We start from the raw sequence: 26232 nt of genomic DNA, 5'->3' as shown, positions 1-26232 counted from the left end.
CAGGATCGCTTTCTTGCTACTGGGTTTGGTTGACCTACCTAGAGGGGATGCAATGCGGATGACCCATGTGTCCACACCTAGAGGACAATCCGACTTATCCACTTAGGTGCAACCGGGCGAAGACACTTCCGGGCATGCTTCCCACAACGGACTATGTAATACTCGAGTTCATTCTCTGGGGCTGACTGTGGGCACAGCAGGGGGAGCTGTGCCTCACAGTTTCCTGGGCTCTTCAGTCTCTCCTTTGTCTCAAGGCCCCGGGACCTGCTTGGCTGGCCAGGCCTGGAACAGCACCTGTTGATGAAAGACTCTAGAAGCCCCAGACCTATCCTGAGACTGGCCCTTGCCAGCTTCATGACATCCAAGTGGAGGAACCTTGAAGCCCTGGTGGAACAGTGGGATGGTAGGATGAAGGGAAGAGCTTCGGATTCAGGACATCTGAATTCCAGGGGATCTGGGCAAGCTACCCCTCCTCTCTGGGCCTTATTTTGTCTTTAACTTGACATAGGGGAGTTAAGTTGAACGCATCTGTAAAGTCGTCTTCAGCAGTGACCTCTTCTAGTTGTATGAGCTTCATATACGAGATCTACCGGACTAGGCTGTTTAAGGGTAGAGCAGCCAGGAGAGAACCTCACCATGGAAACAAATGAACAGCTGAGTGGTAGGTGCCCATCATGGCCAGCAGGTGGAGCCATTGCCGCACCAGGGTGTTCAGGCCAAAGGTGGGGAAGTCTGAGGTTTTAAGAATGCAATGAATCCTTCCGGGCATGCTGTCCAGCCACCAAAGAGAACCAGCCGCAAAGCAACCCCCTAAATACACACACACACACACACACACACACACACAGCCCTCTACCTCTCAAAGCCTACATTGGCTGACAGACTCAGGGCAAAATACTACTGTAAGTTGCTGGGCCTGAGGCTAAACCTGTTTCAAAAGGTCCAGGTGCCTTTTCTTCTCTCATGTTTCCCAGGAGATGGCACACTGTCTCCCTGCCATCTTCAACCTGCCAGACCCTCATCTGGTCGCTCTCCTGGCACGATGTAACTAGATGGAGGCCGATCTGCCTTCTCTTCCCAGATTACCATCTTCCCTTTCCTCCACCCCTTCCCAGAATCAGCCATCACCTCCTAGGGAAAGCTCTAGATCTCATCCCTTGTTTCCCGCCCCCCCTCCCCGCCCCACCTCCTTTTCCCTGAGTCCTGCAGAGGAACCTCTGATTCCAGCAGTTGGAGAAAAGCAAGGGGGAAGAGGGGGTGGGGGAGTGCTAAAGGGAAAGGTCTGGCTTTGGCCAGATAAGAAGGGAAGGATCCTTTGTTTGGCCCCAACTGCCTCTGCTACTGTTGATACACTCAGGAGCGTTTCCTGAAGCTCCTGGGCAGTGTTTGGCAGCGGTCCCTCCCCCACTTCCTATGGTGGGGGTGGGGGGCCTGGGAGCTGGGGGTGCCCTTACGGACGTTTTTGGCAGTTAGGCTGGTGTCTTCACACTGAAGATAGAAACCACTCCCTCCCGGAGCTGGCAGCCAGAAGTTGCCCGCCCCAGCCTTCACCGTTCTGCTCCCAGCTCCGGGCAGGACGTGGAGTGGCAGTAAGGCGTGCATGGGGCTCCTTCGCCCGGTTATGCATATTCTGCATACGGTGACCCAAACGTGCCACTTCTCAGAAAGGCCACGAGGCCTCCAGCGCCTATGTCCTTGGCACACCACCCTCCATCCTCACGGCCCCTGCTGCATCCTGGTCTTTCTATGACTAGACACATCCAGATTTCCTGTGAGCTTCCCCCAGAGAGGGAGACTTGGCCAAAGGGCAGCACCCTGGGTTTTACGTGTGTCCCCATGATGGGCCCACCTCTTTCCTGGCTAGCCCCTCTCCACCATATCACTGCACAGTCTGGCCAGGTCTGAGGTCTGACGGGGAGACCGCTGGGGCATTCAGACACAACTGGCTGGGACAGTGACACAGAACAGATGTGTCTCAGTATCACTTTAATTACAGTATTTACACACACCATTTTTTTATTCAGAAATAAAACCCACCCAACCTTCCTCTCTCTGGAAAATTCGATTTCCAACCGTCACTGAAACCAGGATCCCTGCTTACCCCTCTGGAAAAAAAAAAACTGAGAAATACAAATGAGAACCTGGGTCACCTACAGAGGAGGTGGTTTGTGGTGAAGGTTCTCTGGAGATGTCAAGGGGCCCTGACTACATGGAGGTGCGGAGCAGTGAGGGGATTGGAGTGAGGGAGACAGAGATCGAAAGGAGTCTGCTGGGAGACTGAGTCCACAGCTCAACCCAGGAGTCAGGGGGAGGAAGGAAGAAGCCTTTGAGATCAGAGGATAAGGCCAGGACCTCGCCTCTGAGCAAGGCGCTTCCTCAGAGATGCACAAGTTAAGAGGCTTGGCTCAAAGGTCTGGTCCCATGATCCTGTCCACTCTGACCCACAGGGAGAAACAGAGGCTCAAGATGAGGCTCCATGAGCCCCAGAGAGACAAGGACTGAGCCGTTCGCTCTCTCCCACTTGCCCCCACAGGAAGGAATGCATGGACCCATGTCCCCCTAACCCTGTCTCCCAAACACACACACAAGACGTTGTTCAAAACTTGGAGCCTCGTTCCAGGCTCAGCCAGAAAACGAAGCAGGCTTCTGTATGCAGATGTGGAGGGAGGTGTGGAGCTCAGGGGAAACCGGAAAGCATGAGGGAAGCCGGTGCCTGAATCCACAGTGCCTTGGCCAGGGCATAAGGGGGACGGTTTAGGATAACAAGTCTTTCTGGCTGCATCATTACAAGGGAGCAGGCGCACTGGGTTGCTTTGGTTTCCCTGATGTAGAGAAGACGGATCTGAGGAAGAAACAGGAAAAGGCAAAGCCTCCTGGGAGGAAATTGTAGCCCAGAAAAGGCCCATGCTTCCCCTGGGAGTTCCTTTAATATGGCAGAGAGGAGGGAGAGGACAAGCCCACGTGTGAGTGATGCAAGATCATCACCTCCCACCCCCCAACCCTGGTAGCTTCTCTGCACTTTGGCCTCCCCTCCCCCCACACCTTTACTCAGAGTCGACCCGATTCTGGGCTTAGCGAGCTGAACATGTAAATGGCAGGGGTTATCTCCCCTCCACCAAGGTGGAGAGAACCCTTCGGCCCGGTGCAGTACCGGACCCCAGGAACAGCCTCCGAGGATGTGTGCAGCAGGAAAGGGTAGAATGCAATCGATGGTGCCTCCAGCGTGGAGGCAGCGTGTGGTCAGATGCAGGGAGGGGCCCCTTCCCCAGACACTGCCCAGCCTTGCCCCACCCAGCCGAGTCACAATTCGGTATCAGCCACCACGTGTTGTCTTGCTGAATGGCCGTTTCTGGATGTGGCCTGGCCGGTCCCGTTCTCCTGAGCCCCTCGGTTCACACTGGCCTTTCCCTGAGCCTCAGGGGAGGCCCCAGGGCCTGAGCTATAGCCCTGGCCTCCACCGTTCTCCGTGTAATAAGGGTCTTCGCCCTAGACAGTGTATAAATAAAGGAGCATTATCTGGTAAGCAGGGGAGTGAGGCAGGGGTGGGGGGAGATGAGGTGGGAGGGAGAGAAGGGGGTTGCAGCTGCATGTGCAGACTCCTTTCTTCCTGAAGAGCAGTCAGGGTTCCAGCTCCTAGAGGAGAAAGGACAGAGGAGAGGCACAACACCGTGCCACCGCAGCTCCATAACCAGCTCCCGCCAGACACCAGGCAGTTCCCAGGATGGAATGCCCTCCCCAGAGTGGGTAGCAGGCCAGAAGCCAAGAGTCAAACCCCAGCCTTGTCCTCCCTCATCCAGAACACTCCAACAGTAGATTTTCCTTCCATAAGGGCCCTTCTGGTGAGCTAAGTGGCACCCACGGACATTTTATATACATGTCAATAAGTGTGATTGATTTAGCAGCCTGTTCTGGTATACCCAGCTGAACTATCCTGGGCAAAATCATAAACGATGACATGAGCCATCTGCTGCCACAGTGAGCAGGTGGGCTGGCCCCAGTTAGTGCCTCCTTTCCAATCTGCTATATATTATTCAGACTTGTCCATGGACATGGTAATGTGCATTCTGCACGTCCATGTGTAAAAGCACGGAAGTACCTTTTCTGGTATGTCTCCTCCCCGCTCCAGGACATTTATGGACCTCCCCAGAAGACCACTATCTTCCTCATTTCCTTTGCCCTGGACCCCCAAACTGACCAGCCTTTCTCCTGTGGGGCTCCAACTGCGGCGCTTCATCAGGAAATAGCCAGTGGTGCCCAAGACAGCCAGTAGGATCCCTGAGGTGACCAGGGCAATCAGGGTCTTGCGGGAATAGACCTGGTGGCTCCCAACATCTTGTTCAGAGAAGGCTTTGATCCCAAGCTTGAAGGGAAGACAGAAAAGACAGCCTGTCACTTGTGGGATGTGAGTTCTAGAAGAGAAGCCCAGCCCACGCTAGACCCAACAGCGGACGAACACAGGAAGTCTTGGACCTCAGGGATTTTTCTAAAAAGGACTTAAGACTGACATCTTTTAAAACCATAAAATTTTGGTTCAAGCTCAGACAGGTAAGGACTGTTGGAGAAGGACGGAGAAGTAGGAAGGACAAGTCTAGAAAAGATAAGTACTTTCTCTTCCACTCCAGTGACTCCCCTGACCCAATTTTCCCTTTGAGAATTCCCATCACCTTAGAGAACTTACCCTTTTCAGGTCAGGCTGGTGCTTTTTCAGAAGACGGAGCTTACTGGAAAGTTCTAGAATGAGAACCAGGGATTGCTGAATCTAGAAGCGGGAAGAGCTCATCCTCCTGGGCCCTCCTGTGATGTTCTAGATGATGCTCTGATGCCCAGGGTGCTCCATCTCCCAAAGTCAGCCTGGCTCTTCTCCCCAGCACCTGTGCTCTTTGAGCTAAGATACCAGATTTCTACCCAGGATTGTCTAACCTCAGCCCCACTCCCTCCCTAGACCCCAAGACAGATGCACCCCTTACCTGTTCTGTTGGCCAAGAGCAGCAGCAGGCAGTGAGGCTTCGCTTCAGACTGGGCCAGGAGCAGGGAACACATGCCAGCCACAGTGTCAGCCTGCTCCTTCTCACACAGGACTTGAGTCAGTTCCTCTCCATTATCCTTCTTAAATTCCTCCTGGCAACATAGAGAGAAATGGGGAACAGAAGTCGAAATCATTCATATACCCTGAGCCGCATCGAGAGTCTCAGGTAGTAATCCTGATGAAAGTCACACTATGACTCTCTAAACAAGAAGGATCCTTTCTTCCTAAAAAATTTAACTGGGGGAAAAAAAAATCCGGTGAACTACAGATGTGCCAAAACACAATAAGAAAAAAACTCAAAAATTTCCCCGTCCCGAAACAGCTGTCAGTGTCCTAGGTGGGGCTGTAAGAGGACCAGAGCAGAAATTCAGGAAACACTGTCTTATTTAAGGATTGCCCATGGACACATACACTATTTCAAATTAAATTCAAACAGCAAATATGAATAGTGTATTACTGATGGAGAGAAAATCCTTTGTTTCAAGATTATAAAAGCCCCAAGTGTTGGAGGAAAAGCCAAGGGAAGGGAGTAGAGAACAAGTCTATGGCTATAGACCCAGTGGCATCCTTGGGCCCTTCCGTCTTACCCCCCAACGGGGCTCACGAGGAGCGTGGTTGAAACTGAAATGGTGTTTTTGTCCAGTCTACCATCCCCCTTTCCCCACTAAAAGCATGGAAGCCAGTTTTACATGAGGTCCACAGATGGTTCCAGTTGCTGTCTGGTCCCTAGGACTCAGGAACTTGGCCCCAGGAGATAAGCTCTCATGATTCTTTGCCAGTTGAGTCCTGGGACAGAGATGAATTGGAAACACTGGCTGTGCCCTTCCAACACCCTGTTCTCACACCTCCCAGGATGTGTTCCAGCAGCTTCCAATCAGAGCGGCCTCCCCTGCACAGGAAAGGAACCGAAACCAAGACTCTCTCCTCTGTCCGGATGGCAGATGGTGAGGAGGAAATGCCTGAACGGCTCCGACAACTTTCCTGTTCGGGGAAAACTGCTGGGGCGTGTGAGGGGCATCCGAACTGAGCCTCCGTGGAGGAGACAGCTTCCTGTTTGTGGGGCAGGACTGCTCCTTGTGGGCCTCCCAGCTTGGAAAGCAGCCTGGGTATTTTCCTACTGCTGTGGCCCACGGCAGGAAAACCCAGGATCCTTTGCTTCTGCACACGGCAAGGTCAGGGTTGGCCTCAGGCCCCAGCTTTCTTCTATCAGCTGGACTCGAAGGGAGTTGGGTGGAACTCAATGGGCTTGGAGGAGGCCAGAAGAGCAGGGCTAGCTAACCTTCAGGTCACAGAGACAGGAGTTCAGAGGTAGCCTCAGAAGCCCCTCAAGAACCAAGGGCGCAGAAAAATGCATTCTCAGGCCACTGCTGCTTCAACTCTCAAGAAAAGGTCTCTAAAGGGGGCCTACTGGGTGGCTCAGTCGGTTAAGGGTCCGACTTCTGCTCAGGTCATGATCTCACAGTTTGTGAGTTCGAGCCCACGTTGGGCTCTGTGCTGACAGCGCAGAGCCTGGATCCTGCTTCGGATTCTGGGTCTCCCTCTCTCTTTGCCCTGCCCCCCACTCACACTCTGTCTCTCTCGTTCTCAAAAATAAATAAGCATTTAAAAAGCAAAGCAAAGCAAAGGTCTCTGAGGAAGTACTTGGATAGAGGCTCTGTCTCTGGAAAAATCTGGCTCTTGAAAACAGCATTTGCTGTGGGCATTCTGGATACCACTGGATGTGATCAGCAGTGTCCTTCTCTAGGCCCCTTTCTGGACAGCTCTGGCCTCCTGGAACGTCTCTGGTTGAAATCTATCTCTCCTGAGAGAGGCAGAGGGACAGGGAGGGCTCCTGCACAATCTAAACAAACCACACAAAATGGCACATCCTCAACCTGCAGAGTCCTAAGAAGCTGCACCTCAACCATATTCAGCCCTTCTGACATTACCAAGCCCTGAATGGAAGACACTGTGTGCAAATCTCTGCACATGTATCATGGCGGGGGGGGGGGGGGGGCTATGAATTCCACATAGCCAAAGCTCTTAGTTTGCATGCATGGCAGTGAAAACAAATGATGGTCACTATGTCTCAGGCACTGTTCCAAGTGCTTTACATATAGTGACTCATTTAGACCTTGTACAACCCTTCAAGATGGGTGTTATTATTCTCCCCATTTCAGAGATGAAGAAACTGAGGCACAAAGAGACAAGTGACAGAGCTAGTTACACGGTAAGTACCACGAGGAAGGTACAGCTAAAGTTCTATGGACATTCAAAAGAGGGTGAGCATACACCAGGTTGGGGGTTATCAGAAACACCTCAAAGTAAGCCTTGAAGAATGGGGAGAATGTGTGCAGGGGAAGCTGGTCAGGAAAGGCCTTCAGATTGAGGGTGCCATTATGGGGAGCCCAAGTGTGTGAGAGCCTGTGACCTTCACAGCCCTGCCTATATGAAAAGGAAGAACATGGCCCTCTTCCTTGGAAATCCATCCTTCAAGACTCAACTCAAACCCCAGCTCCCCAGTGAGACTGGCCCTATCTCCCATAGACCCGGCATCAACCTTGCCTCTGCGATTGACTAGAGTCTTTGCAAGACATACTAGTCTGAGCGTGAGGTTCCTCAGTCGAAGACTGAGCTGTGACTAAAGCAGTGTTGTATAAAGAGCCCCCAACAAAGTGTGTGGAACCCAATGGGCACTCGACAAAGGGCAGCTGGTATTGTTACCATCAATGATAGTAATATACCATATACCGTAGCCCTTAGAACCCACACTTCGGTGTCTGATCATCTTCTGCCTTACTGTCACTGCCATTTCTCTCTGACTAGACAGTACGACTCCTTAATGGGGAGAATGGGCGTACGTTACATAATTTTGAACCCAGAGGACACTAAACGTAGCACCAAACAAACAGAAGAACCCAGTGAATTGTTGTTCAGCTTAAAGTTCCAACTGGTCTGGCTTCCACGCAGGGTCCCTCCACCCTTCGCTTAGTTTCTTGGACTAAATTCAAGGGAATAACAGTGGCCAGCCTCCCACTCTGGAATCCAACAGCATCAGTGAATTGTGTTTGAGCCTGGAGAGGAGCAGGTGGATCCTGAACAAAGCACAATGCTTCTCCGGACGCTTGAAATAAACATCCTCCCCCCAGAGAGGCTGTGGGCAGATATCATGGGAGAGTGGGCAGGAGGAAGCCACAGACTGCCATTTTGCTCATGAGAATCAGATTTGTTAGCCCCTAACCACATCTGCTCACACATGTTGCTTTGCAAAAATAATAACTACAATGATAAAACCATCTAACCTTTCTAGAGCAGCATTCTCAAACTTTGCCAAGACTCTTAACATGTTAAGGAAGCATGTTCATTAAGCACTTGGAGTAGGGAGAGAGGGACAGGTATTTTTCCAAATCATCCTTAAAATTTTTTCCCAGTGTGGGGCGCCTGGGGGGCTCAGTGAGTTGAGCATCAGACTCTTGATTTTGGCTCGGGTCAGGATCTCAAGTTTCGTGAGTTTGAGCCAGCTTTGGGCTCTGACCTGACAGCCAAATCTGCTTGGGATTCTCTCTATTCTTCTCTCCCCGCCCCTCCCCCGCTCGCGCTCTCCCTCTCTCAAAATAAACTTTTTTAAATGTTTGTTTATTTTTGAGAGAGAGACAGGCAGACAGACAGAGTGTGAATGGGGGAGGGGTAGGCAGAGAGGGTGCCAGAGAATCCGAAGCAGGCTCCAGGCTCCAAACTGTCAGCACAGAGCCTGATGGTGGGGCTCGAACTCACAAAACACGAGATCATGATCTGAGGAGAAGCCGGACGCTCGACCAACTGAGCCACCCAGGTGCCCCTCAGGATAAATTTTAAGAAACGGAAAAAAAATTTTTTTTCCTAATGATGAGATTTTTAGGATCAATTTTCATTCTCTCTCCCTTCCCTCCCTCTCTTTCTCATTTTATCTATTTTGGTGTGACCTTGACGTGGCGGGTAAAACCCTGTTTTCATTTAGAGACTGGAGTGAAGGACTCTGCTACAAGTCACCCCACCGGTGAGCAGCTGACCACGAGCGAGGAGTAAGACTGTCTCCAGATCTCAGGCTCTCACCGGGAGACACATGGTCTTCATCTGTCTTCCATCTGTAAGTTATTTTTTCTGCATGGAAACTGACCTTCAGTGTTTGGGCAGAGGGCAAGGAAGGCGTGGGCTGGGGGATATGATCTGGAGGCTGGAAGCAGCCTGCCTTAGATGAAGTCAATACGACAGAATAAGGGCGATGAGAGCTAGCTGAGGAAATACGACCTCTGCATGCAAACACATGTGGCTCTAAAGAAAGGTAGTTCTAAAAAACAAACTAGTGGGCAAAGGGCTTGAATAGAGATTTCTCCAAAGAGGATACGCAAAGGCCAATAAGCACATGAAAAGATGCTCGGCATCACTAATCACTAGGAAATGCCGATCCACAGTACGATGAGCTATCACCTCATGCCCATTAGGGCGGTTACTATCGGAAAAACCCAGAACATAGCTAATGCTGGTGAGAATGTGGACATGTCAGAACCTGTGCCCTGTGGGTTGCAAAATGGTGCCGCTGCTATGGAAACCAGTATGGCGGGTCTTCGAAAATTTAAAAATAGATTTACCATATAATCCAGCAATTCCACTTCCGGGTATGTGCCCCCCGCCCCCAAAATGAAATCAGAGTGTTAAAGAGGTATTTGTACACCCATATTCATAACAGCATCAGTCCCAACAGCAGAAGATGGAAGCGACCCAGTGTTCGTTGGTGGATGAAGGGATAAGCATAATGCGGTATAGACATGATTCAGCCTTAAAAAGGAAGGAAATCCTAACACATGCTACAACATGGATGAACCTTGAGGACATTATGCTCCGTGATATAAGCCAGTCACACGAAGAGAAATACCGTATGATTCCACTCCTATGAGGTACCTGGAGTAGTCCGATCACAGAGGCAGAAAGTAGAAGGGTAGTTGCCAGGGGCGAGGAGGTGGGGGGAATGGGAAGTTGTTTCATGGGTGTAGAGTTTCAGTTCTGGAAGATGAAAAGGCTTCTGGAGACTGCACAACAATGCGAACGTTCTTAATACCACTGAACTATATGCGGACTTATACATGGTTAAGATGGTCCATTTCATGTTATGTGTCTTTTACCACCATTAAAAATATTCTTGGTGGGGGCGCCTGGGTGGCGCAGTCGGTTAGGCGTCCGACTTCAGCCAGGTCACGATCTCGCGGTCCGGGAGTTCGAGCCCCGCGTCGGGCTCTGGGCTGATGGCTCGGAGCCTGGAGCCTGTTTCCGATTCTGTGTCTCCCTCTCTCTCTCTGCCCCTCCCCCGTTCATGCTCTGTCTCTCTCTGTCCCAAAAATAAATAAACGTTGAAAAAAAAAATATATTCTTGGTGTATTTCCCTGGATAAACGGGGGGACAGCATAAGAGAATAAAGTAACCTCACATTGTGGAAACGATTTGGGAACCCATAACCACAAAAACTAAATTACCCTGACACTGCAGCCGAGAGAATGAAAGTCAGACTCAGAGTGACGGGTCCTGCAAATGAGGGCTCTAAGACGGAGTAGCAGGTGCTTGAGAAGAGGGTAGGGGTTGCCCTCCCCCACCCAGGCTGGTAGGGGTGATTTCTGCCTAGAGGTGAAGGAGGGGGAGCAAAAGGAGAGTAGTTGAGAAATGAATGCCTGCAGGATGCAGGTACAGAAGACAGGCGGAATAATCCACACGGTGGGAGCTGAAAGGTTGGATACTCAGTACGTCCCAGTGCAGAGTGAGTGTCTGGATAGCTGAGAACATGCACACGTATTTCCGTTACGGGAGTACACGGGAGGCAGGAGCATGCCGACATTGCACAAGTACTCAAGGACATAATGTTAGGGGAATTCAAATCCTTCATGCTTCTCCTTAGGGTGTGAGTAGGGCTTGAGTTTCCCACGGTTCGAACCAGTCCCTTCAGGCCCTCTGACACCGGGGGCAAATGCAACCTAAGGAAAACTAGAAAGCACCACGCCACTCACTCACAGCCTTGGGAACAGATTGATGATCAAATAAGCACGCAGTAGGACTCAAGGGAAAGGAATCTGAAACACAATCCGGAGCTTTGGCTAGAGATTCTGAACAAGGATTGCTGCTTGGGGGGGGGGGGGTGGGAAATTACCTTGGGGAGACTTAGGAGGCACTGCTGCTTGGGGACTAGGGAGGAGGAACCCTCAGGAAGAGAGGGGGGATCAACGGTGACAGAGGGGCCAGGGAAAAGTAGCACGACCAAGGGGTCACCAGAGAGTTGATTCACCGTGAATGGTGCAGAGGCCTTCTTTAGCATAGTGGAGGGACTGCTGTCTTTGCACGTCCCTGCTCACAGATGCTCCCCAGATCTCAGACGAGAGAGCAGACCTTCTCAGCTGTGGCATGAATGACGAGACAGTAAAGACCACAGAGAGAAAGCAACCACAGTAAGAGGAGTTATTTCTGGAGTAGCGGTCAGTTTCCGGCACTTGTCTTGTATGATGACCCTAGTTAAATGTGAGCCTTGAAGGGCAATGGACAGACACTTAGATTGCCCTGCAATTGGCTCTAAATCAGTGGCACGCAGAAGCAGCATTTTGGCACAGACCAGCGTGATACACAGGAAAATAAGTGCTTCACCAGGATATTACTAAAAAAAAAAAAAAGTCGTTTTTTAAGCTATGATTAACAAAGGGTTTGGCGATGTTTTTTTTAATAAGGAGAGTTGAAAATAGGTATCAGAAACACACAGAGTATTACTTGTACTTTGTATGTTCATGTTGAAGTTGACTAGTCTGCAAATTGCACTTAGTTGTTCTATTGTGTGAGCCTCTGTCTTTGCAATTCCTGTATTACTTGTACATTGTATATTCATGTTTAAGTTCACTATTTTGCATCGTGCACTTATCCTATTGTGCGAACTTATGTCTTTGCAATTCCCATTGTTTTTAGAAGTCCTGGGCTAAAAAAAAGACCTTAGGCATAATTCTAAAAGATCTGTGAGTCAGAATGACCCAACTGATAATCACAGGTAGGATATGGGCAGTCAGAATAGACAAAATAAATAACTGAATGCCCTCTACAGACTATAGTCTACCCATGCATGTGGGTACATGTCACACGTCACACATATAGTTCCCTTAAATGGATTCCCAACTTATAAGGAAATGTTTTTTCCTACAAGTGAGTAGGAAGAGTCCTGTCATTCCATTCTTCGTCGAGGAAACTGTAACTGTCAGGAAATTGGATTTACTGAAACAAAGCAAGGACGTCTGCTATCAACATTCAAAGTTAACGCCGAGCTGTATGGTCTAACCAATGCAGTAAGATGTGAAACTTAAGGCATTAACTACTAAAAAGGAGGAGAAAAACAATGTATGGTGGCAGACAACATGAGAGCTTGCCTTGAAACCAAAAAAGAATCAAGTAAAGAGCTCTTGAAATTAACAAGTAAGTTAAAGAAAATGGCTAAACCTAAGATAAATTTTCAAAACTTTCAATATATGTTGGGAACGTATATTGAAAAGTTGGAAGTTTTCAACTTTATAATATACCAGCAATGATCGGTTAGAATATTTAATGGGAAATCTGTATTATAAATAAACTTTAAAAGTCCATAAAGCCTACTGGAAAAACAAACAAACAAACAAACAAACTAGCTTTTAGTTTTTAAAAACTAAAAAGATAATATGCTGAATGATACAAGAGAAGACCAGAAAAATAGAGAGAGACTTTAGAGCAGTTCCAATGAAAATGTTAACATTTCTTTTTTTAATGTGGACAAGATGTTTCTAAAGTTTTTCTAAAACAACAGACAAAAAATAAACTTTTTATGGTGTAGTGAGCCAAGACCTGCATGGCTGGATATTAAAGAGTACTATAATATAAAAGTAGAATAATTTTAAAAAACTTAAAATAGGCAAAAAATGACAAACTGAACAAAATATCTCTGTAGAATATGCCCTGGGACAAATACAAATTTAATACAAGCTAAAAAACAGCATTCCAGTCAACAAAGGGGATCATTCAATAAACAATGTGAGGAAAGACGGTTATATGGAAAATGTGGCATTACAGCACAAAAGAATTCTAAACGGATTAAAGAGTTATATGTAAATAATAAGCAAACTGGCACTTCAGGTCACTAGTGTGTATTTCACTAAGGACTTTCTTAACATGAAAGCAAACTTAAGTCTGACATGTATATATTAAATGTACTACAGAGGAGGGGAAAAAGTTAACTCAATTTAAAAAAAAATTGTCCTTGCCTTCTTTGCCCGCCAGATGGGGCCTCTTACTCCCTAAACCCAAAGCTCTGTATTGAAAGCGCCTGACCAACTAAGTTCTCCCACCCCCACCAAAGTCTGGTCCAGTCCAAGAGGGCTTAAGGATGTTCGGAAGGGATTGTGGGAGAAGAGGGAGGAGGAAAGGATAGGGGTGAGGTGGAGGGGAGTTTGACTTACACAGCTGGAGGTCTCATTTAGCTCTAGGCAGATACCTTGGGTCAATTTCACTTCTTTGACTCGGGAACATTTGATTTCTCCCTGTAGTAAAACAAAAACAAAGTAAATAAGCCAGTATCTTTGCCCCTCATTTTTACCCCCACCTCTTGTCCCGTTTGATTTCTGTGGGGGTACTCTCTTAAGAGGTTTTAGGAAAAAGGAAATTTAAAAATGGCAGGGGACTAGATGTATAAATTGGTGTTACTCTCTTCCTCCTTCTTACACCCATCCCCATCAGATAATCAAAACTTTTGTTACCAGCCTGGGCTTGCCAACAAGTAGCTATTTGCAATCTTGGTAAACATGAGCTTGGCTGGTGCAGAAATGGAAGAGGGGACGAAATTTACCCATTGGGGCTGTTCTCCCTGCCGTGGATCATACACATGCAGTGAGGCCATATAAGCACTAAGGTAATGGGGGTGGCCAGGCTGATCCTGGTGACACTCATTTTCTTCCTGGTCCCCAGGGCTCTCCAGATTCTTATTCTGGTTCCTTTAAAAACAGAAACCAGGCAGGTCCCTTGAGCCTGCCCCCAGGCACCACGCACCCTCATATTTTCTACCCTTCCTGCCCAAAACTGTTGACAGCCACAGACCCCAAGGCTGAGCTCACCATCCTTGGTCTGCCCAGTTCTCCACTGCTTCTCTATACCTGACATACCACCAAACTCTCTCATCTACAGGAAATGGTGGTGGTCCTAAACATTGTTTGCAAGTCGCCCCATTAAATAGAGGATGGTTTCCAAATACGCTCAAAGGGAAATGGTGCCCTGGTCAAAGCCCAGACCAAGAGGTACTAGAAAGAACCACAGCCGACTGCGCGGACCCCCAAGAATCCCCCTTTACTTTCAACTCCCTAGAAATGAAATACCCACAGCATATGTCAGCGACCTGTCTCCACTCCTCCCTTCCCCTTTCTATCTTTGCCAGCAATATTTAAGCTGCATATTTTCCATGTTAATTCTTACATGACCCAAATCTGACTGGCTGGGATGAGGAGAGGTTGAGGGGAGGAGAGGCTTTGCATACATACGAAGCGAGGGGGCAATCTGCCACTTTTGGCCCAATTCACCTACCTTGATGGTACTTGGGGTGGGAGAAAATGATGCATAAGGCTCAGTGGAGGATGTCACACTGATGGTGCTGTTATATGGGGGATCGGAAACATTTCCGGGGAGCATGCTGGGCTTCAAGGTCGTGTCTGAAGCTGAAAAGTTGGTTGTGGTGGAAAACGCTGTGACAGTTAAAGAGGTCTGTGGCTGGACAGAAGAGTTCCCCGTTCCAGGCACTGGGGTGATCTCAGAGGTAGAAGTGAAGTTGACTGTAGTCTCTGAAATAGGCCAAAACACATGTTTTGCATGCACATGTTTTCATACACACACACACACACACACACACACACACACCTATACACATCTCAGTTCACTGTCTTGAACTAAAACTTTACAGATAAAGATACTGACCTGGACTTCAAACCTGAAAAGGGAATCGCGGGAGTTAAGAGTTACTTCATATCTTAACCCCTACCAAACTCATTTCAAGCCAGCTACTGGAACCATGGCTATCACTGAGAATGTATGAGAGGTGCTTTCAGGGTTCCGATGCTGAACTGGAATTCTGGTTCACCCCGAAGAAGTCAAAAACCAGTGTGAACCTGCACATACTTTCTTTCACTTAGAAGAGATCAGAGATGTCTAGGGAGTCCTCATCTGATCCTTAGTTTATTTATTTATTTATTTATTTATTTATTTTTTATTTTTTTTTTTTTAAATTTTTTTTTTCAACGTTTTATTTATTTTTTGGGGGACAGAGAGAGACAGAGCATGAGCGGGGGAGGGGCAGAGAGAGAGGGAGACACAGAATCGGAAACAGGCTCCAGGCTCCGAGCCACCAGCCCAGAGCCCGACGCGGGGCTCGAACTCCCGGACCGCGAGATCGTGACCTGGCTGAAGTCGGACGCTCAACCGACTGCGCCACCCAGGCGCCCCTCTGATCCTTATTTTATCGCTAAGCTGAACTCAGCATGAAAACAGGGTACGAGGGGCGTTACTGGTCAGGATCAGCAACCAAAGCGTTGGCCTGAGAAAGCCATCACTATAGGAATTGTCAGGAGTCTACCTCAGGGCACCCTAAACATGATGCACAAACCATGCTTCGCAGGACTTGTATGTTTCCATCTGCGGGGGAAGGCAGGGCTAAGGGAGGTCTCCAGGCATCCTAATGCTTTACCCAAGCGCCAGCCGCATCCTTCTGGGGCCCGAGACAAACACTTTTTACCTGAGATGGCTGTTGCGGTCCCATTGCGGTCTTGAGAGACAGGGTATGGCATGGTAATTCCAAGAGGACTTAGTGTGGTGGCTTCCTGGCTGGACACATTTGCGGAAACAGTTGAACTTGTATGTGAGGTGGCTGACTCTGTGGTAACAGTGGTCCTGGTTTGTGTGTTTGTGAACCCAGAGGCTATCGAGAAACAAGGAGGAAAAGTCAGAACCTAAATCATCCTGGAGACTTAGGACATCATGACATCAAGACTATCCTCCTGGACAGGAGAATTTCTCACTGCTAGATTTTCCCTAAGAAGATAAGGAAGGAAAAGCTTGTACGCATCAAGTGTCCAGTATAGTACCATTTGCAGGAGGGAAAAGTTGCAAACAGCTAAATGAATTTCAGTGGGATAAATGCTGTATGCGCTTAACGTACCAGAATCATTACAAATAAAGAAATATAAAAAAACTAAAGCCACATGAGAATACGAGGCAATGTTTAGAACTTGTTAAATAGAATATTAAAATATCAAGTTATATCTGAATAAACATTGCAAAGATCTAAAGTATGGGGGAAGATTTCCTTTTTAACGTGTCTGTCTCTCTTTCTGTCACCCTCCAGCCGTTCCATTCATATACTCTGGGAATAGCCACTAGGTTCATGCCACCTCTATTCAATCCCCTTAAAAATCTTCTATCTGTCCAAGACTCCCCCATTCCCAAACTCTAGTCTTTCCCTCATGGCCTGCAAACCCATCCTCCTTGCCTTTTGTTGAGAAACTCAGTAAGCGACCCCACGATTTCTTTTAAGAACCTCTGACCAGTGGATGCTCTAGAGAACTTAAGGCCTGGTTTCTCATCAAATGTAGGAAGATAGCTTAGTTTTGCCTTTTCCAATAACTATGTAGTTTAATGTGCGTGTGTGCGTGTGTGCGTGTGTGGTGTGTGTGTGTGTGTGTGTGTGTGTGTGTGTGTGTGTTTACCAACCTCTAAAGTGAGGGTCTTTCCTTACCTGGATTGTTTTGGGAGAATTAATGACAAATAACTTAAATTGATATAGTATAATATTCCTGGATTGAATTATTCTCTGAAGATCTTCATGAGGCTCCTTGTCCTTCTGTGTTTCCTGGGGGTACCTATCAATGACATCCTTACATCCAGAAAGGAGAAACTTCCCTGAACGTTAGAGTCTGTATTCTATTCCTCCTCCTACTCTGCCCTGCTCCCAACCATGAGGCGTCCATGGGGCCAACAGAGATGTACCCTCTCGTCTAGATCATACACTGGGGACCAGATACTCCTAGAAATTCTTGCCCAAATGCCTCTTTTCTCACTTGAGGATCCTCATGGGGCCTTTTCTCCCAGTCCATCCTTCTTTTTTTTTTTTAATTTTTTTTCAACGTTTTTTATTTATTTTTGGGACAGAGAGAGACAGAGCATGAACGGGGGAGGGGCAGAGAGAGAGAGGGAGACACAGAATCGGAAACAGGCTCCAGGCTCCGAGCCATCAGCCCAGAGCCTGATGCGGGGCTCGAACTCACGGACCGCGAGATTGTGACCTGGCTGAAGTCGGACGCTTAACCGACTGCGCCACCCAGGCGCCCCCTCCCAGTCCATCCTTCTGAGGGTGAACCGCAGTACCAGGGTATGGACCTCCAAGGCACAAGGGTGGCCAAGAGGTGGCAGTTTCAGGGAGAAGGTATACACATGAAGCATGCGGATGGTGTGTCCCTTGCATGCATGCAAGATCCCCTACAGTGAGCCAGGGTCGGGGGTAAAAAGAAGAGAAGCGGGACAGGAGGGAGCCAAGGGCCATCTCTTCCTGCTCAGCCACACGGTGGCACTGAATTCTGAGACTGAGAGGGTCCCAAATTCAAACCTGGCCTTCCAGGTGGCCATTGGGTATGTTTTTCAAGGTAAGGGGATAGAGGACATTTCATTTATAAGCTCACAGGCCTGATTGTAACTTTGAAGTATTTAGACATATGGTATGAGGGCCTCTATTCCATTCTTGGCTTGGGCCCCATAAATGCTATAGGATCGACTTGGTACCCAGAGCTCAGCACCCACAGTACCACCCTCAAGGAAAGGCCCCTGAGGATCCCAGGCCACCCTAAAGCTTGTCTTTCAATTTTCCTGATTGAGATCTACAGCTGTAATTTTGGGAGGTCTCCAGGTAAATGGCAATGTAGAGTGACAACTCTTCTTTCCCTCAGCATCAAGAGGGAAGTTAGGCATTAGTTTCAATGCTTCCCCTAAAAGCAGTGACAAGTCTCACTGTCCCACATCTGCCTCCCTTCCCACCTGCTGCAAGTAGATGGATATAAATGGTGAATACAACAATCATATCTTGACATTACGTGCATGTGAGCAGGAGGATGAAATGATAGTACCACCTGCATTTTAGAGATAAGAGCCTGAATCATGCAAGGTTTTGGCCAAGAGGGGAGGCCGTAGTTCAGGGCAGGGAACACTGGGGCCACTGAGGTTTAGCTGACTCTTGAGTAGAAGTAGCAAGAAGGTCAGAGAGTCGAAACTGCTAAGAACCAGGATGCATCCTCCGCACCTCTGGAGAGAAAAGGATGGGCTCCTACCTGGGTTAGGCAGGAGGTGGGTTTACCAAAATGAAATAGGTGTGAAAGCAGACCCAGTCTTCCCCGGGCCCTTAGACAGGACCCGCTCAGCAATCCGCCCCTAAGCTATGAGCTCACCACAGGGGGCGGGTGGCGGGAGCACGCGGATACTGACCTGAAGGATCATCCTCCCCAGGTACCATTCCAAGGCACCACTGGAACTCCCCGTTGACATCATTCTTCCTGCCCACCCTTTCCTCTTCTTCCTTCCAACACATCAGTTCCTGGGAATCCTATCTGGCTCAGGCTGACCCAGCCCTTTGCGCTTTCCAAAGAAAGCTGCGCCTGACTGAGGTGATGTCATGCTTTTGAAGCCCCTCCCCAGGGCCTCCTTCACCCAGACAAACAGTTCTGAACTCTTCCAGATGTGAGCAGAGACCTGCTGCTAGCTCGGAGGGCGGAGGGCCTGTGCCAGAGAAGTGAAGCGACTCTGGACCCAGGCCAGCTACCGACCCGCTGGGGTGGGGCTCCCAGCTGCTGCAGCCACCTCCCACCCACCACCTGGCCAAACGCTGAGGAGCAGGTAGCACGATCCACCCGCCAAGAAAATGAAACCCCAACCTCAGATGCATGGCCCTGAGCGCGCTGTGAGCAAGGAAGCCTCTGAGACCCTGGAGAAACAGGTCAAAGAGGGAGGGCAGAAAGGCAAGGCTAGGTGACGGGATACGTGAGGGGGTGTAGAGCGAGGGAACAAGGTGGTGGAAGACCTGGAGACCAATCCAACCGGGTGCTCCGGTGTAGGCACTAGCAGGCAGGAAGTGTCTTAATTTCACAGTCTCTAGGGCTCCCTTTCTGGAGCTCCCACGAAGAGACTGCGCCTTGGAGGAACAACATTTATAAGAATCGAGACCGACCACGTGTCTCTGTCTATCCTAGCTTCTCGCCCCCATCCAAGGCATTAAACTGTCAAATGCTGACCCTTCTTGACCTGATTCTGTTCTCCAACTCTGTAAGGGAGCAATCGCGGCTTCCCAGTTCGATTCTAGGAGACGATCAACGAAACCACCACTCCATTCCGTTCTAGACTGGAGCCTTCCAGACAAACGGCCGTTAGCCCCAACCCAACAGGGCGTTTACAGTACAATTTAAAATTGAACAAAAGGCCATCTTATGTTGTTTACCTTGCACCCTACCTTTATTAACTGTGTCCCCCTAAGTACCCTCTGTGACTCTAGATATCCTGTTTGATCCTGACTCATGAGCTCGGGGCAAAGGGAAGAGACAAGATGTCAGAAAGTTAGCGGAATAAGGATAAGAGGCCAAAAACGCCAAACAGAGGTCACAGAATTCATGGAGTAAAAGTTTTGCATTTAACTTACAGGTACTTATTCAGAGGCAATTATTCTTGTTTTACACCAAGTTCTAACAAGCTTGGTTATCTGATATCCTAGTTAAAGCTAAAAATTGGAGACTCTTAGAAGCAAACATCAAGGAGAAAGGACAGTTTAAAAAAGAAGAAACAGATAAATGAAAAACAGACATGAGTATTAAAGCCCACACTGGTCATGGGATGCCTGCCTGGGTGGCTCAGTCGGTTGAGCACCAGACTTCGGCTCAGGGCATGATCTCCCGGTTCGTGGGTTCGAGCCCCGCATCAGGCTCTGTGCTGACAGCTTGGAGCCTGGAGCCTGCTTCAGATTGTGTCTCCCTCTCTCTCTGCCCCTTCTCAGCTCACTCTTTCTCTCTCTCTCTCAAAAAAATAAATAAATGTGAAAAAAAACACACACTGGTCTGGAATCACTCACAGTAGGAGGAAATAAATATATACACCTTAGTAAGCATTAACAAAGTCACTGAGCTGCACCATAACTAAATTATTTTCATGATCCATCTGAGTCATGAAAGTTAAAGTCCTATTTCTGAGGGGTACACGGAGGAAGCAAAGGCATAATGTAATACATGTTTAAGAGATTCCTACCTACAATTAGTAAATCGGAGAATCTTTTCATCCTGAAAGAGGGCTTACAAATCCTCAGAGATCCAGAATGCTCTGCTACCTAAATAGCTAAATGCCTATGCTCTCCTATGCTCAGTCTCACTTTCCAAAGACCCCCTTAGGTTTAGTTGTGGTTTTTTTGCTTTTTCTTTTTTCTTTTTTGTTTTTTTGTTTTTGTTTTTCTTGGTTTTTTTTTTTTGTTTTTTTTTTTTGTGTTTTTTTTTGTTTTTTTTTTTTTTTTGCTGGTATTGTTTCCTGATCTCCTCCTGGCCAGCTAGCCCCGTTCCACCATTCCTTTCCAATTCTGGTGCCCTGCCTGAGAGGAGTTTCTTCCAGAAAATCTTGGGTGTCTCAGCCCACAGGGATACAGTAGCAGGAAGAAGAAGCCTGCGGGACTCTGCTGGGAACCCACAGCCCATGTTTCTGAGAAGAGAAGGAAACCTCAGAAGAAAGAGCTTGGGCTCTGCAGTCAGACCATGTTCAGAGGCTTCTCTACCATGTTCTAGCTGTGAGGGCTTGGGGGGAAGCTTCTTCAACTCTTTAAACATTCCCTATAAAATGGGAATAAAAATATTCCCTAACTCCTAGTTGTTTTGAGGAATAAAGGAGATAAGAAGCATAAAGCAGTTAGCCTGTCTGGTAAACGCTCAAGAAACAGCAGTTATCTTTAGTATAGGGCCCCCTTCCTTCTGCTTCTCAGAGACCCTGAGACACGTCTCTCCACCACTTATCTGGCACAAAATCATAAACTCTGTTTCCTGAGTATAGGTCTTGTCACCTCAGTTACGTTATAAATTTCTTTAGTGCCGGAAACATCTCTGATACTCGTTTGTTTTCTCAGGGTGCTTAGCACAATCCTCTGAGTTCAGAAAAAGCACTTAGACTGAATGGCGACCATGTCAGGCATGTTCACACCAACCACATCTATGTAGCGTGGTCTCATTCAATGCCGTACTTTAGGAGGGAGTTTGTTAAATTAGGGAGTGTCCGTGAAAGGATAACCAGAATTAGGAGAGCTCTAGAAACCAAGTCATATGGTTGAGGGCCAGGAGTTATTTCATCTAGATCAGGGGTCTGCAAATAGCTGGCGGACCAAATCCACCCGTGGGCTGTCTGTTGTACGGCCAGGGAGCTAAGAAGGGCTTTTACATGCTTAAAGTGTTGTATAATTAAACAGAGTAGAATATGCCTAAGAGACTACATATGGCTTCCAGAGTCTAAAATATTTCCTATGTGGCTCTTGACAGAAAAAGTTTGCTAACCTCTGATCCAGAAAAGAAGAATTTGGGGAGGGAGAATAAGTAACTTTCTTCAAGATTCATTTCACGCATGTATTCATTCGTATTGGTCATAAGCACCCATGACGTGCAAAGGACCATGCACAGAAGAAAAGAAGATTCTTTCCTGAGGTTTGGGGTTAAGGTCATTACAATTTCAATAAATCCCTGTCCTCAAGGAGCTTATAGTCTAGTGGGGCCAGAAAGATCGTTAAGGATTGTCTTGAAAAAGGATCATATTAATTCCATGGTAGTTTAAAGAAGAGAATTAGATTAGAAGCCACTGAAGATTAGCCAATTCTAATTAAGAATAGAAGTTAATGATCAGATGATTCAAGAAAGCTAATTTCATTGTAACGCAAAGTAAGGCTTAAAATAGTGGGGGGGGGGTTACTATTATTTTTTTTTAATGGAATGAACTACTCTGGGAGGTGGTGAGCCACCCATCTTCTCCGGGAACATTCAGGAAGCATCCTTGTTACAGGTCTCCCCGAGTCTGGGCATCTTGGACCAGAGCAAAGAACTGGGCTGATGCCTTCCTATGGTTTAGTGGCTCACTGAGACGTGAGCGTAAACCAAGTGTCTGTGGCCTGAGTGAACAGGGGACTCTGACTTCCCTTTAATATTCAAATACCTTGTCTTGGACCCCATCGACTTACCACGGAAGCCTGGTCTCCTGCGCTTTCTCTGGGGGCCCACTTTTCTCCCAGTCACCTCTTCCTTCATTCCCCTAATCGCCACTGACTCCCTTTCTGCAACTCTGTGCCTCCCTGTGCTCAGGCACTGTAGTTCTGCTTCACCGTAGGCCAGCCGAGGACTTGTTCCTTTATTCCCCGCAAAGCACACTAACACCAGGCGGGCGTGTGTTTATCAAAGGTTTGAGAGCACGGAGCCAGATTACAGCCCAGCCCGGAAGAGACAACGGCATAAGCCTGAAATTCCAGACATTACTGTGCTAAGCATGCATGCCACACCATAAGGAGTTTCTCCTCGCTGGGTCTTTTCCACCCTCAGGCACCACTGCCTCTCTGATGGTCCAGGCACCTCCCTTCCTCTCTCTCTACTCCTTCTGGGCTCTGCATTCCCTCAGCCTGTGTCTCTCGGGCCCATCAAACACAAAGTTCCGATGCATTCTACCATGCCCAGCAATGAACCTCCTGTCTGCCCCTGCACCTCCAAGCCCCGTCCAGGGGTCCAGGTTACTTTCACCCAGAGACTCGTTAAGGCATTTTCTGTAACAACAGAACTCGCTACCTAGAGATGCCATCCCACTAAAAGGTACCAGCTGTGGGTTCTTTGGGGTCTCTCCCCGCCAAACCAGGAAGAAGCAGACGAAGCCAACTAAGCCCAAAGGCCTTTTCTTTTACATCCAAAGGGAAGCGATTGGTCCCTGGGGTGGGCCCCAGAGTGCAGGTGCTAAGAAGTCCACCTTGGCCCGTCCCCCGTTCATTGCCCTCTCACTCTCCCAAGACGCACGCATCTTTCTCCTTAGCAAAGTCAGGGGCCGTGGAGGCTAAAAATTGTAGATAATGTGTTTTTATTTCTTAGCTGAGGAGGGAAGAGAATGTTCTCATTAGAGAAGTCAAGACCCAGACAAATAGGAAATTCTGCCCTGGCAACTTGGAGCATTTTCTTTTGGAGGGTGGTGTTTTTGTTCTTGTTTCCATACCTTCACCTTCTGAATTTTCTCCACACTCGGGGGCCATTTAAGTTAGATCAGGCAAAGTCAAGGAGAGAGGGAGGCCAGGCCCCCCGAGGGTGGAGCCGAATAGCCATCCAGCCCTGAAAGTGAGCCCAGGCCCTCCTGCCCAGGGTCTAAAGGAAATCAGGCAGTGAGACCATACGGAGTGGAATTTGTTCCTACTTTTTTATTTGTTTTTGTAAGACTCTGCGCCCGAGTTTATCTGCTGCAGTTTGGCACTCCTTGCCCCGAGCTTTTGGAGACAAAGACTCAAAGTAGGAAGAACAGGAGGACAAGTGAACAAGGAGGCCCAGGAGGTGGAGCTAAAGGGATAAGAAAAAGATGCCCAGAAGTGTTTTATCCGTCAAACGGGAAGGCTGTGGAAGACTTGCATTTGCAAAGGTTGTGCCAGCTGGACTGGCCCGACGAGGGGGACCACTGGGGACCACTGAATTAGTCAGAGGTCCCCAAGGCTGCTCCTCGTCGGTCGCTATATGGCAGAGAGTCAAAGGGTGGAGTCCTCTCCTCTGGAAAATATCTGATAAAATTCTTTTCCCTTTTCTTTTTTCCCCTCTTACACGTAGCCCCAGACAGGATATGGGTGTGGGGTCAGCATGCACGACGGAAGAAGAGGAATGTGAAGGGGCGGGCCTTGGGGGGGGGTGTCCTTACAGAGGGAGGAAGGAGATAGGCCATGGAGGGCTTGGAGGGGACAGATACCCGGAGGCCCACAAATGGGGCTTCCTAATAACCTGAAAGGCTTCTCTTACCTGTTGGTGGCAGGGGAGTGCTACCTGGCGACTCACTCTGACTCTGGTCGCCCCCCAAAGCAGCTTCATCTGCAACAAAAAGAGTCTACTTTTGGTCGGACCGCTGTGCCCATCTTTACGCCAACTTCTCACAGAGCACAGAAAGACCTTCCCAGAACAAAGCCCTCTGTCAGTGTACATGATGAGAAGACCCCCGGTGCCCTAAAGTTTGCAATAACCGCACGGAACTCCTGCAAATGTCCCTTGGTCAGCGTTTCAAGGTACAGTCACTCACTCATCCATCCCCCAATGTAGACCAGGACAGAAAATGACTGCCAGTGTGAAAGAAAGAAACAAACCCTGGAAAGTTCTCAGGCAAGACGAAAGGCTACACATTGGCTCAAGTAGTCTGGCAAGATTGAGAGTCGGGACCCATGTCCCAGCTGTCACCCCCAAAGCTGAGACAGTGAGATTCTCAGCATATCTGCCCCAGATTTTGCAGGAGTTAAGTTGCTCCCCCCACCCCCTGCTACGAGCCAAGGCGAGACTGAGACTGGCCAGCTGAGGAAATAAAAAAAGGGTGGGCCTCACTCGGCCCAGGACCAGGTCATCACGAGCTTTGTAAAGGAGAGTGAAGCATCTGATCGGCTGTTGATCGGCTCCACTGTGTTATGAGGGTGCCGTCTAGCACCCAGGGGAGTTCCCCTATCCTAGTGTTTCCACATTGAAGTGACAGCTTTTTCTCTGCCCCAGAGGGCAGGTCTGGGGCTGCCGAACTGGTCAACTCAGAGCCTAACTTAGAGCTTTCCCAAGCCTAGAGTCTCTCTCCAACTGGGTGGGCCCAACGCAGGACAGCAGAGGACACTGAGAGCAAAGGAGTCCCGCTGGCAGGCCCAGGTCACTCTGTGGGGCCATAGTGGGTGGCCTGTAGGATGAGTACTTGTAGGGAACTGGGGGCCCTAGAGGGCTGGAAGCAGAATCTTGAGCAAAAAGGAGAACAGCTTACAATGTTTAAAACCCTCTAAAGGCAGTGAGAGGAGATAGAGAATGCTCTCCCCAAATGAAAGCAATTAAGAATAAATACTTACTGTCTATGATTTCTTTACCAAAGTGAGAGAGCAAGATCCTAAGAAGTAGGAGCAAGTGTGGGTGAGCGGAAGGGTGTCCACGAGCCTGCTGACATATTCCCTAGTTCTAGAACTTGGAGGGGGAAGAGGAAGAATGCCCCCAAATGTAACAGGTTGGAGTTGGTGCCAGGGTCGGGGGGGGGGGGTGGCGATGGGGAGACGGAGGCAGGGCGCACAACAGACCCCATCCGCTGCCACCTTCTCTCCAGGGGAGTGGGTGTGGGTGTCGGAAGAGGGAGTTGTAATTTAGCTTTCAGATCTTAAATGCAAGCATTCTTTCCCGGACTGTTGTTCATTCCACACCCCCTGGTCACCTCACTCAGCCTGCCTCCGGCGCCTCCTGGGCGTTGGAGCCGGGGCCTTGTCCCAGGTTGGCCTCGCTCCCATCCTTAAATTTCGGGCTCGCCCAGTGCCTGTGGTGGTGGTGGTGGTGGTGGTGGTGGTGGTGGTCGGTGGGCGCCTGCGCTCTCTTCCCAGCACCCGCTCCGGCCTGGGCTTTCTCAATCAACCCCCAGGCGCAAAACTTTTCCTGCTTCTGTCCTCCCCTCTCCTGGCTCTGGCTCCAACTTTGCGCTCCGGACCTTTGACCACAGCCTCTGGCATCTTCGAAGCGCTGTACTTTAGAGACAATGCGAACGAGTCGCACTGTTCCACTACCGGGAAGCTCAGAGAGCTCCGCCCGGTTTACACCTGGGCTGGTTGACACTCGCGGCGCGGTCGCCCGCCCTGCCTCCCCGTCCACCCCAGCGCTTCCCAGGTGGTGCGCCGGTCCCAGGGGGGCCCCGGTCCCACCAGAGCCGGGAGCCGCCGTGGGCGCGGGGCGTGGGTTGGGGCAGCTGGGGGGGGGGGTCCCTTCCCTGCGCGCCCCCGGGCTCTGCGCGCTCGGCTCCGGGAGAGCGGGGACCCTCCCCGCCGCCCGGGCGCGCGGCCGGTACTCACGCAGCAGACTGAGCAGGCAGAGCGCGGTCCAGCCCCGCGGCATCCCGCGCCCCGCGCGCGCGCCCCTGCCGACCAGCATCCTTCCCGCGCCGCTCCGCAG

The 26232-nt window shown here is 49.2% G+C and overlaps 1 protein-coding gene across 3 annotated transcripts; it reads right to left on the bottom strand.

Moving 5' to 3' along the window:
* Positions 1-1969: 1969 nt before the first annotated feature.
* CD34 (CD34 molecule) lies at positions 1970-26232 on the bottom strand. Of its 3 annotated transcripts, none has more exons than XM_030302790.2 (9): positions 26133-26230; positions 24088-24156; positions 15804-15986; positions 14603-14856; positions 13489-13569; positions 4968-5118; positions 4679-4731; positions 4196-4360; positions 1970-3486 (listed from the first exon to the last, which is right to left on the bottom strand). In XM_030302790.2, the coding sequence occupies exons 1-9, from the start codon at positions 26209-26211 to the stop codon at positions 3301-3303; spliced, it is 1221 nt and encodes a 406-aa protein (XP_030158650.2). In that variant the 5' UTR covers positions 26212-26230; the 3' UTR covers positions 1970-3300. The 3 variants fall into 3 exon arrangements, with proteins under 3 accessions (XP_030158650.2, XP_030158651.2, XP_030158652.1); XM_030302792.1 differs by lacking the exon at positions 1970-3486 and adding an exon at positions 3498-3633 and having other exon boundaries at positions 26133-26187; XM_030302791.2 differs by lacking the exon at positions 24088-24156 and having other exon boundaries at positions 26133-26232.

This window comes from Lynx canadensis, chromosome F1 (genome assembly GCF_007474595.2).
Source record: "Lynx canadensis isolate LIC74 chromosome F1, mLynCan4.pri.v2, whole genome shotgun sequence".
NCBI classification, from domain to species: Eukaryota; Metazoa; Chordata; class Mammalia; order Carnivora; family Felidae; genus Lynx; species Lynx canadensis.
The sequence above is the reverse complement of the archived record's forward strand: the minus strand, read 5'-3'. Positions and strand labels throughout refer to the sequence as shown.